This window comes from Myotis myotis, unplaced genomic scaffold (genome assembly GCF_014108235.1).
Source record: "Myotis myotis isolate mMyoMyo1 unplaced genomic scaffold, mMyoMyo1.p scaffold_m19_p_7, whole genome shotgun sequence".
Lineage (NCBI taxonomy): Eukaryota > Metazoa > Chordata > Mammalia > Chiroptera > Vespertilionidae > Myotis > Myotis myotis.
This window is the reverse complement of record NW_023416379.1, coordinates 6,866,847-6,882,144: the sequence shown is the minus strand read 5'-3', so window position 1 is coordinate 6,882,144 and position 15,298 is coordinate 6,866,847. Positions and strand designations below refer to the sequence as shown.

General features: G+C 38.0%; 1 protein-coding gene across 11 annotated transcripts in view; it reads left to right on the top strand.

Moving 5' to 3' along the window:
- SCAF8 (SR-related CTD associated factor 8) overlaps positions 1–15,298 on the top strand; it is a 66,734-nt gene that overhangs the window by 20,281 nt on the left and 31,155 nt on the right. For all 11 annotated transcript variants that reach the window (XM_036316128.1, XM_036316127.1, XM_036316130.1 and 8 more), the window contains 2 exons: positions 10,485–10,568; positions 11,826–11,870. In XM_036316128.1, the coding sequence (XP_036172021.1) occupies positions 10,485–10,568; positions 11,826–11,870 (129 nt within the window). The remainder of the gene's footprint in view (positions 1–10,484; positions 10,569–11,825; positions 11,871–15,298) is intronic.

Sequence of the window (15,298 nt, the reverse complement as noted above, 5' to 3'; positions counted from 1 at the left end):
TATCAGTGTCTTCATGGGTTTGGCATCTGTTATCTTTTCCCTTGAGCAGTGTGGACAGATTTTCCGTGTGTGTGTGTGTGTGTGTGTGTGTGTGTGTGTGTGCGCATGTGTGTGCGCCAAGTAGGTTTGGCTTTTATATACTGGACATTTTTAGTATTGTAGGACTTCATTAAATCCTCTGGAGAACATTGATTCAGTCATTGAACTTGGTAAGGTTCGGGATGCAAGCTCTGTGTTGCCTTTTTGTGGTTATTCCAATGTCACTCCAATTTCAGAGCATTTATTTTGCTATTTAGGTGCGCCCAGCACATGTGCCACTCAGGAGTTCATCTCTGGGCATTGGGTTTACACAGGTTTTAGTTCTCGGGTTCTTAGCTGCTGGGCTTCTTGGGGTCTCTTTCATGAAGGCCCCATTCCAGAGATGAGCCCAGGACTTGTTAGTTCATACACAGAATTAGGGGAGCTGCTTCTCCAGCTTCCTCTGGGTTCCCCCATACTGTGTGCAGGTCTCAGGACTTCCTTTTCCTGCTTTCTCTTTGTGGAGATGGCTCTTCTCTTGGGGTTTTAGATGCTGGTGTGGCAACAGTGGCTGCCCTGTAATGCTTAGAAGGGCCAGGGGAGAGAAAGAAGAGTGGGGCATACAGGAAGAGCCCCCTCCCTGAGAACATGGAGGAGTCCTTTCGGCTAGCCACCAGACAAAGGGGGTCTCCCCTGGTGGTTTTGCTTGTAGTATTGGCAAACCTGTTGGATTCTGCCAGGTCTGGGATCAAAGCCCAGAGATGATAGAGGAACACAAAACACTGAAATTTTTGTGTTCAGCACCCATACACAGCCTCCTTCCCTGCTATCACTGGTCACATTCAAGTTTGACTCTAGTGTTTAGTTGGCTTGCTGTTTACTTTTCAGAGTCCGCAGGCAGTTGCTTTTTGTAGTCTGGTGTTTTAGTTGTAGTCAGTGTGAGAGGGCTGTAGTTGGCTTACTACATCTTGGCTCAATGTAACTCACATACTTTTTTTAAAGAGTATTTTTTAACCCCCTTTATTCCAAGAATTTGGAAAAGATATAAATTTGTGCATTGAATTAAGGACCATGCAAATAAGTTTTTGTGATCTAAATTTAGTTTTTTTAATGGTCTTTTTTGTGTGGGAGGGAGATTGATTACAGTTTGCCTGTTATTAACACAGTTTTAAAATATAGCTTAGATTCTAAAATAAATAGCTTCCTTTATAACAGTATTAAAAATTGTAATGTTAGCCTTAGACATCTGCCAATGCTTGAGAAATATGATATTCTACTTAATAATAGAAAAGATTAATTATTTATGTGAAAATGCTTATAGCCCATAGGAAAGGATAATTGGTTATAAAGCACATAAACATATACATTTGTCATAATCTTGTTAGTACTTACATATATCAAATTATGGCCTTATTTCCTTTTTCTTTTTCTTTTTCTTTTTTTTTTTTTTTTTTTTTTTTTTTTTTGAACAAGAGGATTTCTTTTTTATCCCTCAAAGCTTGGTATATAGGGTTGATCTTACTAGACAGAGGTTTGCTTCAAATTTATAATTTTAAGAAAATAGACATAATTCCCCCTTATGTATTTGTAGTTTTTTTTTTTTAAATATATTTTATTGATTTTTTACAGAGAGGAAGGGAGAGAGAGAGTTAGAAACATCGATGAGAGAGAACATCGATGAGAGAGAACATCGATCAGCTGCCTCCTGCACATCTCCCACTGGGGATGTGCCTGCAACCCAGGTACATGCCCTTGTCCGGAATCGAACCCGGGACCCTTCAGTCCGCAGGCCGATGCTCTATCCACTGAGCCAAACCGGTTTCGGCATATTTGTAGTTTTAAAACAAGAGGTTCTAGATTTGAGATTCTGAGGAAGATGTACAATTTTGCATTCTTTTCACCAAATAACATTTACTACCTTCATTGTGTACTTAACTACATACTCTGAAACTGTGTCTATTTGTTTCTTAGAATATCTTCTGTCTCCAGATGTACTCAATTTGTTCTATGAAGACAGAGACCTTGTCTGCCTATTCTATTGGGTCTGTAGTGCTGGCACTAATGAGTATATTTGATTTGAGTGCGGAATTGTTGGGTTATAGATGACTTACATTTTCTATCTTTTGTGCTTAATTGTATTTTTCATTTTTTTCTATACTAAAATATTTTTATAATGAGAAAAAAGTATGTTGTTTTGAAAAAACAGTTATTTCTATGTTTACTCACTGGTTTTTAGGTATAATAACATTTGGGATTTTATGTTATAAATGGTCTTTTTTTTTTTTCCCCCCAAAGGTACATTTGAAACTGTTCTGAAGTTTTCATACTAACACAACACATTACTTAGTATAAATTGTTAAAAGCCTGATCTGAGGGGGGATCCTTGCAGAATATCTTTAACATAATCTTTTGGCCTTTGCTCTTTAAAAAATTGATTGCTCAGGAATATTGCTACTTTAGTAGAAGTAAACCCACACTTATATTTTTAGAGTTTTATTTCAAACATTTTTTTATTTTTATTGATTTTTTACAGAGAGGAAGGGAGAGAGATAGAGAGTTAGAAACATCGATGAGCGAGAAACATCGATCAGCTGCCTCCTGCACATCTCCCACTGGGGACGTGCCTGCAACCCAGGTACATGCCCTTGACCGGAATTGAACCTGGGACCTTTCAGTCCGCAGGCCGACGCTCTATCCACTGAGCCAAACCGGTTTCGGCTCAAACATTTTTTACAGAGAAATTTACTTTAAAAATCTTAGGAGGAAGTCACTGTTGTTCACATTTAGAGTGTGCTTTTCTTAATGTTGACTCTGATACAGTTAATTCTAATGTTATTTTCTGGTTACATTTTATGTCAAAGGCATCTGACTTTGTATGTTACTTTGTTACATGCTTATATTCTCTAATATTTTATGTTGTGTCTCATACCAAAAATAATATGGAAGATGGTGTTCTTTGGGAAAAGAGAATTTGTATGTTAGGGAGTGAGAAATTTTGGATGTAGAGAATATCTAGTTTTTGACTTGTTGAAGTAAAATTTGTAATAAGGTCTATTGGTTCTCAAGTATTAAAGTTTGTGAATAATAGGCTCTTTTTAAAAGTTATATTTATTGGGGGTAACATTGGTTAATAACATAATTTTCAGGTATACAACATTGTGCTCACCATCTGTTACCGTCTATTTTACTCCCCGCACCTTCCCACCCCCTTCATATCTGGTAACCACCATTCTGTTGTCTGTATGAATTTTTGTTTGTTAGTTTGTTACTTTTTGTTTGATATTCTATATAATAGCCTAATATGCTAAGTGTCCAGTCATCTGGTCATCTGTACAACCAATCAAAGCGTAATATGCTAATGATATGCTAAGGCTGCTCAACTGCTTGCTATGACATGCACTGACCACTAGGGGGCAGACGCTCCTACCAGTAGGTTAGCTTGCTGCTGGGGTCCAGCCAATCGGGACTGAGCGAAATGGGCCAGACACACCCAGTAACCCTCCTTTGGTCCCTCCCCAGCTGGCCAACCTCCTGTGTCCCTCCCTGGCCCTTATCATGCACTGGTAGGGTCCCTCAGCCTGCCTGTCCCCTCTTGCAATTTGGGACCCCTTGGGGGATGTCGGAGAGTTTCGGCCCAGTGGCGGAACAACTGGTCGCTGTGATGCGCACTGACCACCAGGGAGCAGATGCTCAATGCAGGAGCTGCCTCCTGGTGGTCAGTGTGCTTGCACAGGGGGAGCACTGCTCAGCCAGAAGCTGGGCTCACGGCTGGCAAGTGCAGCGGCGGTGGCGGGAGCCTTTCCTGCCTCTGCAGCAGCACTAAGGATGTCCTATTGCTGTCAGTTGGACATCCCCCAAGGGCTCCCGGACTACGAGAGGGCGCAGGCTGGGCTGAGGGTTCCCCACCCCCTCCAAGTGCACGAATTTCGTGCACCAGGTCTCTAGTTCCACAAAAGAGTGAAATCATACACTTTTTGTCCTTTTACATCTCACTTCACTTAGCATAATACTCTCATGTCCTTTCTAATACCTTGATTTTGAGTGGTGGGCATCTGGAATTCTTCAGGACAAATTATTTTTCTCTTTGGTTATACAGTGGGGCCTTGACTTAAGAGTTTAATTAGTTCCAAGACCGAGCTCGCTAAGGAGCTCGTTAACTCAAATTACTCTATCAACTCAATGCAAAAAATCGGCCGAGAGACAGCTGGTATCTCAAAAAACTTGTTAGTCGGGACACTCGTAAGTCAAGGCCCCACTGTATATTCTTTTGTATGGACTGTGGCTTGAGTATTCTTCTCTGTTTCATCAGTTACCAATCCTTACACATTTCCATTTTCTGGAAATTTGTGACATATTGCCTGCTGATTCTACTACCCTCTTCTGCTTTTCATTGTGAGTTGTTATACCTTCTGAATTTTTTATTTATTGTCCTCTTAATAGGGAGAGGAAAAGACAAATGTCTGTGGTTCGCATGCTATCTTGCATTGAAAGTGTCAAGATTGTATTAGTTTAAGAACTTTTATGATTTATGATTTCTTTGGAGATTTAAGGGATCCTAACTAGTAATCTCAAGTCCCGAAAGGACCACTGTTGAAAAAATGGATTGAGTTGATTACTGTTTTAGTTGCTGTAAGTTCACACTTAAGGTTAATTCCATTGGTCATAGAACCAACAACTTTGAAGGCATAAAATTAGTCTGTAAATGAGCAAGATTTCACCCAAATTTTGATGGTTCTTTGGGGTATGTCACAAATAAGTTCTTTGATGGATTCTTCCAAGGTGATAATAGTATTTACTTAATAATGTTCAAGTTGAAAAAGGCACTCATTTTTGAACTGAAGAGTACTTGAAATAACAAGCAATAGAGTACAACATTTTAAGTTTGGGGTAACGAGCTTCACTCAGTGTGTAGATGAGGGAGGGCATGAAGATGCTTTCTAAGGACAGAGATTGCAATGTGTATCCTCCCCAAATAGTGCACATTTGTAGAATTGAGAAACATTGCCTAAATGTAGGGGTTGGCCTGCTTTTGTAAATTTTGTTGGAGCATGCCCTGCCCATTTAAATATGGATTTTCAGTGGCTGTTTTCCTGCTATGGGGATAGAGCTAAGTATAAGTAGTGTGATAGAGATCATGTGGACTCCAAAGCCTAAAATATTAACTGTGCTGACCCTGGCCTGGGTGTAATCAGCAACTTAAAAAATCTTTATTAGAAATGAAAGTTTTTGTTGCAGTAGCCACTAGCATGTAAGATATCCCAGTTTAGGTAAAAGATTCTTCAAATCTTGATTTGATTTGAAGAAGTTGTTTTTAGATCTAAAAATAAGTATTTGATGTGCATATAAGTGATAGTATAGAAATTTAAAATGTTACTAATTCAAAGAGCACTTATTTTTCAGTGTACCTGAGGGGAGTTGAAACATAAATAATGAATTAATTAGACTGAAAACCCAGGCTATTTGTTTACATCTTTCCTTTAAATTGATAAGTCTTGAGTAGCCAAAGGAAGGGGCAGGTCAAGACTGGATTTCATTTCAGTCACTGGGGTCAGATGGATAGAGTTTGGGTAAGTAAAGAATTGTTCACACGGTATTAGGTACCATTAGAACATAGCGCATGAGGGGGGAAAGCTTGAATGTGGGAAGCAGAGTGTAGACACAGCAGGCACCAGTAGCTCTAAAGAAGTTAAAGTAGTGTAAACGGAGGGAATAGTTTGATGGAATGGCATAGCAGGATCAGCAGCCACTTTAGACTTTGGAAAACATGGTAGTAGGGAGTCAGACCCCAAGAAATAGATGGTGGGATTACAACCCATATTTGAGAACACTGGGTCTGCAGAGAGCCAAGCCTCGGGAGCAAGCAGCCATGGTCTTCTGACTCAAGCAGAGAGAGGAGAATTGTCAGGCAAAGGAAAAGAAAGGTTCCAGAGTCAACTTTTATTCTCTGACATTTTCCATTGTTCAAGCCAGGGTGTGTTTTCTGTCCTGCATCAGATTTCGAGTGGTAGGTTATATACAGGGTGTCCCTGTATACAGTGGAACAGCTGATAGCTCAAGTGATATTTCTTTTCAGATTTAACCCATTGGAATTATAATTATTCAAAGTGTGTTTACATTTTTTGGAACACCCTGTATTTGATTAGAATGAGGGTTTAAAATACTGAATGGTTATAGTGACATCCATAAAAATTCTTAAGTCTTTGATGGAGGTCCAAGATGATTTGATGCAATGGTGGAATATGTAGACTATTTAAATGTGAAGATGGAAATAGAATAGAAGGAAACTGGATGATGACAAGCTGTTTCTGATGTCATGTGCTGGGTAACACTAGTTCATTAAGTGTGTAAATTTATACACCTACTTCAAAAATAACTTTGAAGCATCTTAGCATTGTTAATCACAATTGAAAATAGATTTTATTTTTGTATACAACAAAACTAGTTAAATATAGCAGAGAAGTAGATGTTAGTAGATGTTTGAGTATATGTTTATACTACTAAATATCAGCAAGGTCCACCATAGAAGCCAACGCACAAGAAAGGGGAAATGTTAAATCATCCTTTTTCAATAAAAATAAGCACAAGGGAATTAGCTGAGTAATTCTTATGTTTCTGAATTCAAGGAAAATATATTTTGTGAATTTTTGTATAAGGGACTTTTTGGTACAGATAACTATTTAACAGGTTGCTAAAAGCGTTCTAGGGGAAATTTTTATCAATCTTTATAAGTTAAGAACAATATTAAATTTTATTACAGGAATTCACTGAGGAATTAGATGAAATGATCTATGCCTGTTTTCCTGATGATCAGAGTTCATAAAGAAACGAGATTTTAGAGAATCTAGAGAAAAAGTTGGAAGCATAATATGTATTCAGTGATCCTTTGAAAAATACTAAATTACTATTTCTCTGAGTAATGCCTTAAGTTTCTGTAGTAGATGCATTGTTTAAATGCAGTAGATTTAGAAAGGGGTTCTCAGATGAAAGGTGACTTTTTAGATTGTTGAAAATGTTTGACAAGTCTAAATTATTTTTCCACTACCTCACCTCCCAGAACCTGCCTTTCTCACCCCCTCTCTAACCACCTCCCCCCTACCCCTCCAGAAAAAAAAAAAAAGCCTGAAAACAAAGCTTTAGTCTGCTAAAGTATGGACTAATTAATGCTTGATTGAAATTTCAGGGCTTACCCAAGAAAATGAAAGTAATGTATTATTAACCATAGGTAGAACTTGATATATTTTCATTGTCCTAGTAATATAAATGACTATAGAAAGGACCTTCAAATGGCTTAGTGAAAACATGTTTGATGGGTCTTTTAGTGTTGTTCACTTAATGGAGAATAACTACCAAAGAGGAAGGTTTTAATAATGGCCAACTTTGTTGAGCTACTTAATTTTGTTCTAAAAAGTTTATATGCAGTGTTTCTGTGAAATGAGTATTTTTATTTTGTAAACGAGAAAACTAAGCTTCAGAGGTTTAACAACTTGTAGTAAGATGACTTAGTTGGAATTCAAATCCAGGTCTTTCTGTGTAAAGCTTGTGCAATGCTTTGTCTTGTATTTGTTCATTTTAATTTATTAACGAAACATATATTCTCTACTGGACACAGACACAGAGGATACAGTTTGGTGCAAAGGAAAAAAATCTAAATAAAGTCAGGGTTTCATTCTTAGAGCTTATTCTCTAGTAGGAGAGGGCAGTAGTGGGTCTCAGATGGACAGCAATAAATTCTTTGCTTTACATGACTTGTTATAAGCACTATATATAGAATGTGTTGATGTTATTTTGCACCTGGTGAGTCTGGCATGGAGTAGGAATTATGGCTACAAATATATTGAAGTTCCCTGTGAGTTTGACAGAGATGGCACTTCTTAAAGGAGCTGATGAGATCCTCATCCTGGTTGGGCGTTATTATCAAGAGGTGGGCAGCTTTATGGGCACTTCCTGTACTTCTACCAGGATTGATTTCAGCTTGTTCCGCTCCTGGTGTGTAATTGCCTCTTGTTAACTTACACTGCATTAAGGAACTTACATCTAATGTCTTTTATTAATACTCAGGCATTAAAAATCATACCAGTAAATGCCAAATTACTGTAATGAATACTTCGAAGGCAACTAACAGTAGAGTGAGAGCATAAAAGAAGGTTTTGATGTGGTTGGGGAGGGGGTAGGGAAGGCTTTCCTCTTTAGGTGATGCTTTAACTAAGATGGATGAGTATGCATTAACAGCGGGGAGGCCCTGGTGGAGAGTATTCCAAATAGAACAAACCCATTTTAAAGGCTTTGAATTGTGAACTGAAAAAGATCTTTGTGCCTGGAGCAGAGGGTTAGGGAGGGAATCATGGGGTGAAATGAAACTGGAATGGTAGGCAGGAGTTAGGTCAAGGCAGGACCTTGTATATGTAGATTTTTGTGTTTCTTCAAAGAATGTGAAGTCACTGACCTTTTTAAGGGGTAGAGAGAATGGTTGGTGAATATTAATCACCTAACCAGATTAGTTTTTGTAAAGGCAGACATGCCACATTTAGGTGTTCTCTGTATGAGAGATGAAAGTAATTTGGACTATGGTTGTGGTGGTGGTTGGAGGAGGAGGAGGAGAAACAAATATGGGGAAAACTGGGTAAAAATGAATAGAATTCAGTGATGAATTTCTAGTTTATTAGTCAAACTTGCTTTTATTGTCTGTACAAGTTGTTTTTACACTGTTGTAATGACCAAAGGTTAGTTTCCAGACTTGTATATAGTATCTTACAGCATTATTTAAAACCTTAGCATCACTGAGTACATTGCAGATTTTAATCACTATTCATTTAAGCTCAGTTATTTGTTGTTTCCTAATTCCCCACCTTGTCTCAGTTTTCTCTCTAATTTTCTCTCTAAGCAGTATTATCCTTTGCTTAAAATAGAAATTTCAAAAAAGATTTTTTTGAGGGGGAGATTATTGCTAAACAAGAAATCTATTGATTTTTAAAAAGTTTTGAGATACAATTCACATGCCATATAATTAGTCAATTTAAAGTGTATAATTCACTGGTTTTTATTATGGTTGTATAACCATCACCACATTTAATTTTATAATATTTTCATTACCCCTAAAAGAAATGCTGTACTCATTAGTACTCACTCCAAACTTCTTACCAGCTCTCCCCTCTTCCACATTGTAGACAGTCACTAATAGATTAGTCCTTTCTGGACATTTCATAGAAATACTGGAGGCCTGATGCATGAAATTTGTGCAAGAGTAGGCCTTCCTCCCCCTGCTCCTGCCACCGGCTTCCCCTGGCACCCAGGACCCAGGCTTCCCTCTGGCCGCTGGCAGACACCTGGGACCCGGGCTTCCCTGGTAGCCCCGGCTTCATCCTGAAGGTCGTCCAGAAAAACCTCTGGTCTAATTAGCATATTATGCTGTTATTATTATAGGTAATCCTATAATTGTTTTTTTTTATTTAAAATTTTTTTTATATGTTTTTATTGATTTCAGGGAGAGGAAGAGAGAAAGAGAGAAACATTGATGAGAGAGAAACATTGATTGGCTGCTCCTGCATGTCCCCTACTGGGGACCAAGCCCACACCCAGGCATGTGCCCTACCTCTAATCAAACTGGCAACCTCCTGGTGCATGGACTGATACTCAACCACTGAGCGACACCTGCCAAGCTGTTTTATTTTTAAATTAATATGGCTTTTCTTCTTCTTTTTTTAAATTGAGTATAGTATTTTTTAAATTCATCTGTTTTGTAGCATGTTTCATTTTTGTTTTCATGGCTAATAATTTCTTTATTAAATTTTCATCAGTTGGTGGACATTTGGGTGGTTTTCACTTTTTAAATGAGTTTTTTCGTGAATAATGTTGCAGTAACATTTGTGTACAAGTTTTATGTGACCATATATTTTCAACTTGTATATATACTTGGGAGTGGAATTGCTGGGCTATATTGTATATTATTATGTTTCATCTTTTAAGAAACTGTCAAACTGGTTTCTAAAGCTGCTGTACCATTTTACATTCTCACGAGCATTGTATAAGGGTTCCAGTTCCTCCACATTCTTACTAACACATTATTTTCTGTCTTTTTTTACTATAAGCAAGTTGACTCGGTACCTCATTGTAGTTTTGATTTTCATTTCCCAGATGGCTAAATGATGTTGAACTTGATTTTTAAAAGAAAGGCAGTACTTTGATTTCATTGAGAATATAAAATTGGAAATGTTTGGTAATTTCATATAATTGCTTAAAGACAGTTTTGCTGAATTTAAATTTTGTTGTGGCTCAGTTGGTTGGAGTGTCCTCAGAGTCAGGGCACATATTTGGTTATGAGTTCAATCCCATCTGGGCATGTATGGGAAGGCAATTGATTGATGTTTCTCACATTGATGTTTCTCCTTTATTTCCTCCCCTCCCTCTAAAATCAATAAGCATGTCCTTGGGTGGGGATTAAAATTTGTTGTTGTTGTTGTTTTTATCAGCTGTATTCCCTGAATGACTACAAGCCACCAATTTCGAAAGCGAAAATGACCCAAATCACTAAAGCAGCCATCAAAGCTATTAAGGTAATAAATGTTATTCTTGTTTTTAAAAAGAAAATACTGCAGCTGGAATAATTTTTACAGATTATATATGTTCTTCCTCTTTACAGAGTTATTAATACATATTCATGGAGAAAAACACAAAAATGAAAATCTATCACTGTAAACTCTCCCACCTAGAGATAAACACTTAACATTTTGATAACTGCTCTTCCGTAAACTTTGAGCCAGCATTTTTCCTTATTTTTCTTAGGCGGGTACAATTTTAGATATGGGCACATTTTGGAGGATGTGTTTAACACTGTTATTTGGCACACTGACTTTACAGAATGTTGAAATCTTGAATTAGTAAAATTTTTCTAAAAATTTTTTTATTGCTTTTTGTTTCTTATTAATTGTATTAAATATTTGAAAATGAGCCATTATGAAAAATAATTGAGCCTCATTGTACATAGGGCATTTGAATTGTGGGAAGAGGCCACAGACATTTAGCCATTGCTCTCATACAATGGTTTTGAACATGTTGACTCATGGATACTTCTGAAAATCTCAGGAAGAGGTTGGATCTTCTCTAGAGAAGTATACATATACACAAAATTTATTGGCGTTAAGGACCTTTTGATGCTCAGCCGTAGACATCTCTCTAAAAGGTTCCTGTTTCTAAAGCTAAGACTCCCTGATTGAGTAGGGCTATTAAAATTGAGAATGAGTGCTTATTTTTAATTATGTAGTTATTTATTAACCTGTGGGTATTTGGTGGTATGTTTTCCTACTCTGAATAAGAATATCAGCAATACCCTGAAGTACCGGGGTAAGCAGGGAGATAATGACTTTGAAAACAACTCCCTTGCATACATTTATTAATGCTTTTTGTTGACATTTATTTGATTTTTCTACTATGCTAATTTAGCTTAAAAAATGATACTATAGAAAATCTTTTCCTTTTGCACAAATAAGAATATATATCTGCCAGTGTGCTTATCACAAATATTTTGCTGTCATTATAAATTGTGAAAATATGCTTTCATAAAGACAATTCTTGTGTATCTGTGCTAATGTAACACATCTTGAATATAATGCCATATACCTACTTCAGGAATTCCTTTACTGATTAGATATCATAGGTAGTTATAAAGACCAGTTACATGAATGGCTGTCTCAAAATTCATGATTAATATTCATTGTTTTGATAGACCTTTGAAACTATAGTAAATCCTATGTTTAGCAGGAAAATGCTAATTGTAAGCAAACATTTTTAAAACCATGCTTTATTTTTTTTAGTTCTATAAACATGTGGTACAGAGTGTTGAGAAATTCATTCAGAAAGTAAGTATATAATTTTCCTTATATATGCTTAATGAATTATAATTATAGATTAATGCCTTGTGCTCTTCTCATTTAAATCAATTATACTCAAGTTGAAATTGTTTTAATGGACTGTTCACTTAATTTTCTAACTAGAGGCCCGGTGCACAAAAATACATTCACTTGAGGGGGGGTCGCTCAGCCCGGCCTGTGCCCTCTGGTAATCTAGGACCTCTCGGGGGATGTCCACCTGCCAGCTTAGGCCCGCTCCCTGGGGGATTGGGCCTAAGCTGGCAGTCAGACATCTCTCTGGCAGCCCAGGAGCCCAAAAACATTGGTAGTTGGAAATTCTAAAGCCTTTAAAAGTCTTTCTGAAAAGGTTTGAATGTCTAGAGCAGTGCCTAGGGATCTTGTTAAAATGCGGACTCTGATTCACTAATGTGGGAGGGGCTCAGATTGCATTTCTGTTTCGAGATGATGCCTTTGCTTTTAGTTCCTAAACCATAGTTTGAGTAGTAGGGGCTAAAGGATAAATATGAATTTATGCATTAATGTTTTTTGACTGATCTGATTTGGGGCAAGGGCACTTTTAATTAGTTATTTCAGAATCTTAGGTACTCCTTGGGTGAGCACAGTTATTTTTATTGTGTGATAATTGTAGGGTCAATCTGAAGAAGCAAGTCAGTAGTTGAGGGAACATTTTTTTTGAAGTGAAGAAAATGGGTGGAATTTAATCTTCATTTGTAGGACACTGCAATATATGAAATACCACATAAATAAGAAACCTATTGGAGGAGAAGCTTTGAATAGTATATATAATTTGGAACTGTTCAAGTATAGTTTTTGTTTTAAAAAGTGCTACAGTAACAAACCACATCCACATTTAAAGAGTTCTTAGAGAAACTGTAAGACAAACTTAAACCAAACAAAGTGTTATCGGGGAAATTGGGGTTTCCTTTTCCGCACTGCATGCTGGGGGTGGAGTCATTCTGACATCTAGAAAAAGAATTTTCTGAGACTCACCCTAGAGAATGAATGATTTTTATTTGTGTGGAATTGCATCCCTGGGTTTTCAAAGTCCCATTTTCCCTAGTGCAGTTATGGAAGTGCAGCTGGGGCTTCAGCAGAGCTAGAAGCAAAGCCAGTGTCCAGAGTTTGTGTTCCATGTTGCAGCCAGGTCCAGTTTAGCCTCAGGCTAGTTGCCCATTAGTCCATTGTGTGTGGGCAAAAGCAGGGGAACCAAGAGAACTCGAGCCCCTCATGCAACAAGAGTCCCAAGAGAGCCAAGAGCAAAAAGAGAGTGTAGTCCTTTGTTTAGGGAATTAAATATCCCAAATTTTGCTCCTTTACAGTAGCCACACCCTTCTGGCTACTGACTTATTCCCAGGTGTCACTGATAGGCAGGTACCTTCAATGTCATCCCAACTTTACTGGGTATGAAGCTGTTCTCTCTGCATCCAGTCCCTTCCCCCAGCCATCTGTGGGGCACAGACCAGTGGGCCCCTGGGGAGTGTAAAGCTTTAGTTTCCTGGTGAAGCTGCCCAAGTGACATGCCTATAATATTTGGCCTTCCCTTTGTCCCTTTCCTTTTATTAATAACTAGGTTAATTATAACTATCAAAAGTACACAGCTAACAACTTTTGCCTCAGTGTACAATCTAAAAGTTAAAGGTGCCAGGAGGGCTACCCTGAACTTGTAATGTGCAGCCTTCAGAGTTAGTTTTTGGCCCATTTTGATCATTCCTCTTCTTCAAAGGAGAAACACTTCTCAGTCAAGTATAATGATTATTAATGAAGCTTTATAGAGCTTTATTAATGAAACTAGAGGCCTGGTGCACAAAATTTGTAATTTGTGCATGGGAGTGAGGGGCTCCTTCAGCCTGGCCTGCACCTTCTCACAGTCTGGGACCCTCACTCCTTACTGCCCACCTGCAGCAGAGGCGGGAGAGGCTCCCGCCACCGCGCTCGCCAGCTTTTGGCTGAGCGCTGCTCCCCCTATGGGAGTGTATTGACCACCAGGCGGCAGCTCCTGTGCTGAGCGTATGTCCCCTGGTGGTCAGTGCGCATCATAGCGACCAGTCGTTCCACTGGTCTTTTGTCTGTGTGGTGGATTTGCATGTTAGGGTCTTATTATATAGGATTTTGTAGAGTTTCGGTTTTGTCCACACTGCCACATTCTTCAGTCATTATGCTAAATTTCCCACCACAATGAACAAGGTATACAATCTGTTCAACTGTTTCACCACTTATGTAGTTGGTTATAGCCCATACAGCTTCCTTTTGAGTCTTAAAGTCTTCCTTAGAGAGAATGCCAAAGAGGAATGACATTCCCTAGTCAATGTCTTGGGGGGAATTTAAATGTGTGTGTTTTTTTGTTTGTTTGTTTTTCGTTGATTTCAGAGAGAGGAAGGGAAAGGGAGAGAGAGATAGAAGCAGCAGTGATGAAAGAGAATCATCAATTGGCTGCCTCCTGCACGCCGCCCCCTATTGGGGATCAAGCCTGAACTGGGTATGTGCCCTGATCAGGAATTGGAATCAGTGCTTGTGAATTGGTACTAAAGGTCTCTTCATTTTCTTGACTTAATAAATACCTTAAGGAAAAGGTTCTTAAAAAGAATTTGAAGGAACATATGAAATACATCATCTTGGTTTTTTTCAGTGAAATCACTCATTTATCAGTTAAAAGTCCTAATAGAAATGTGTGTTTTTGTGTTGGGGGTGTAGTCTCACTGGTACTTGAGTTTCCAAGAACATAATTTTGATTTGGTGCTGTTTATGATTTCTAGGAAATTACTTAATTAGATCCAAAAGTTGAACCTGCTTTTTGCAGCCATGATTTCATTTTAATCAACAATATGTTTGGGAAGCAGGTTTTATTATGCTTTTGGATATGAAGACAAACTAAAAGCAGTGAACTTGTTAGTAGAAGGATTCTGAATTGTGCTCACCTAACTAAATAGGCTGGAAAAGCTTGTGGCAAGAAAGGAGGAGACTCTGTTCTTCAGTTTGGGCAATGGGCAGGAAGGCTGAGGAACACCCTTGGAATAGCCAAAAATGTTTTTGTAGAATAATTCTTGGAATCAGAATGGGAGTGTCTTAACTTTTTACAGGTGTGGTATTTGAGAAAAGTTTTGAAACTTCAGGTTCAGTACATTTAGAACGCTATAATTTGCCATTTGGTATTTGTTCCTACATTAGTACAGAAACCCTATTGTTACCTGTTTCACATGAAAGCTGATGCACCTTGGCAATGCTTTTTCAGAGCTCTTCTTTCCTGGATTTGCTGCTTCCTTCCATGGGGCTTTGCAAAATCATTGCCCGTCATTTTTAATTATAATTTTTTTAAATTATTCTTTTTTTGTTGTTGTTGTTATTCAGGATAATTGTGCAGTCCTACATTGGAACTTAGGTGATTGACAATTGAAATGAGTGTGTAGAGTAGCCCAAGT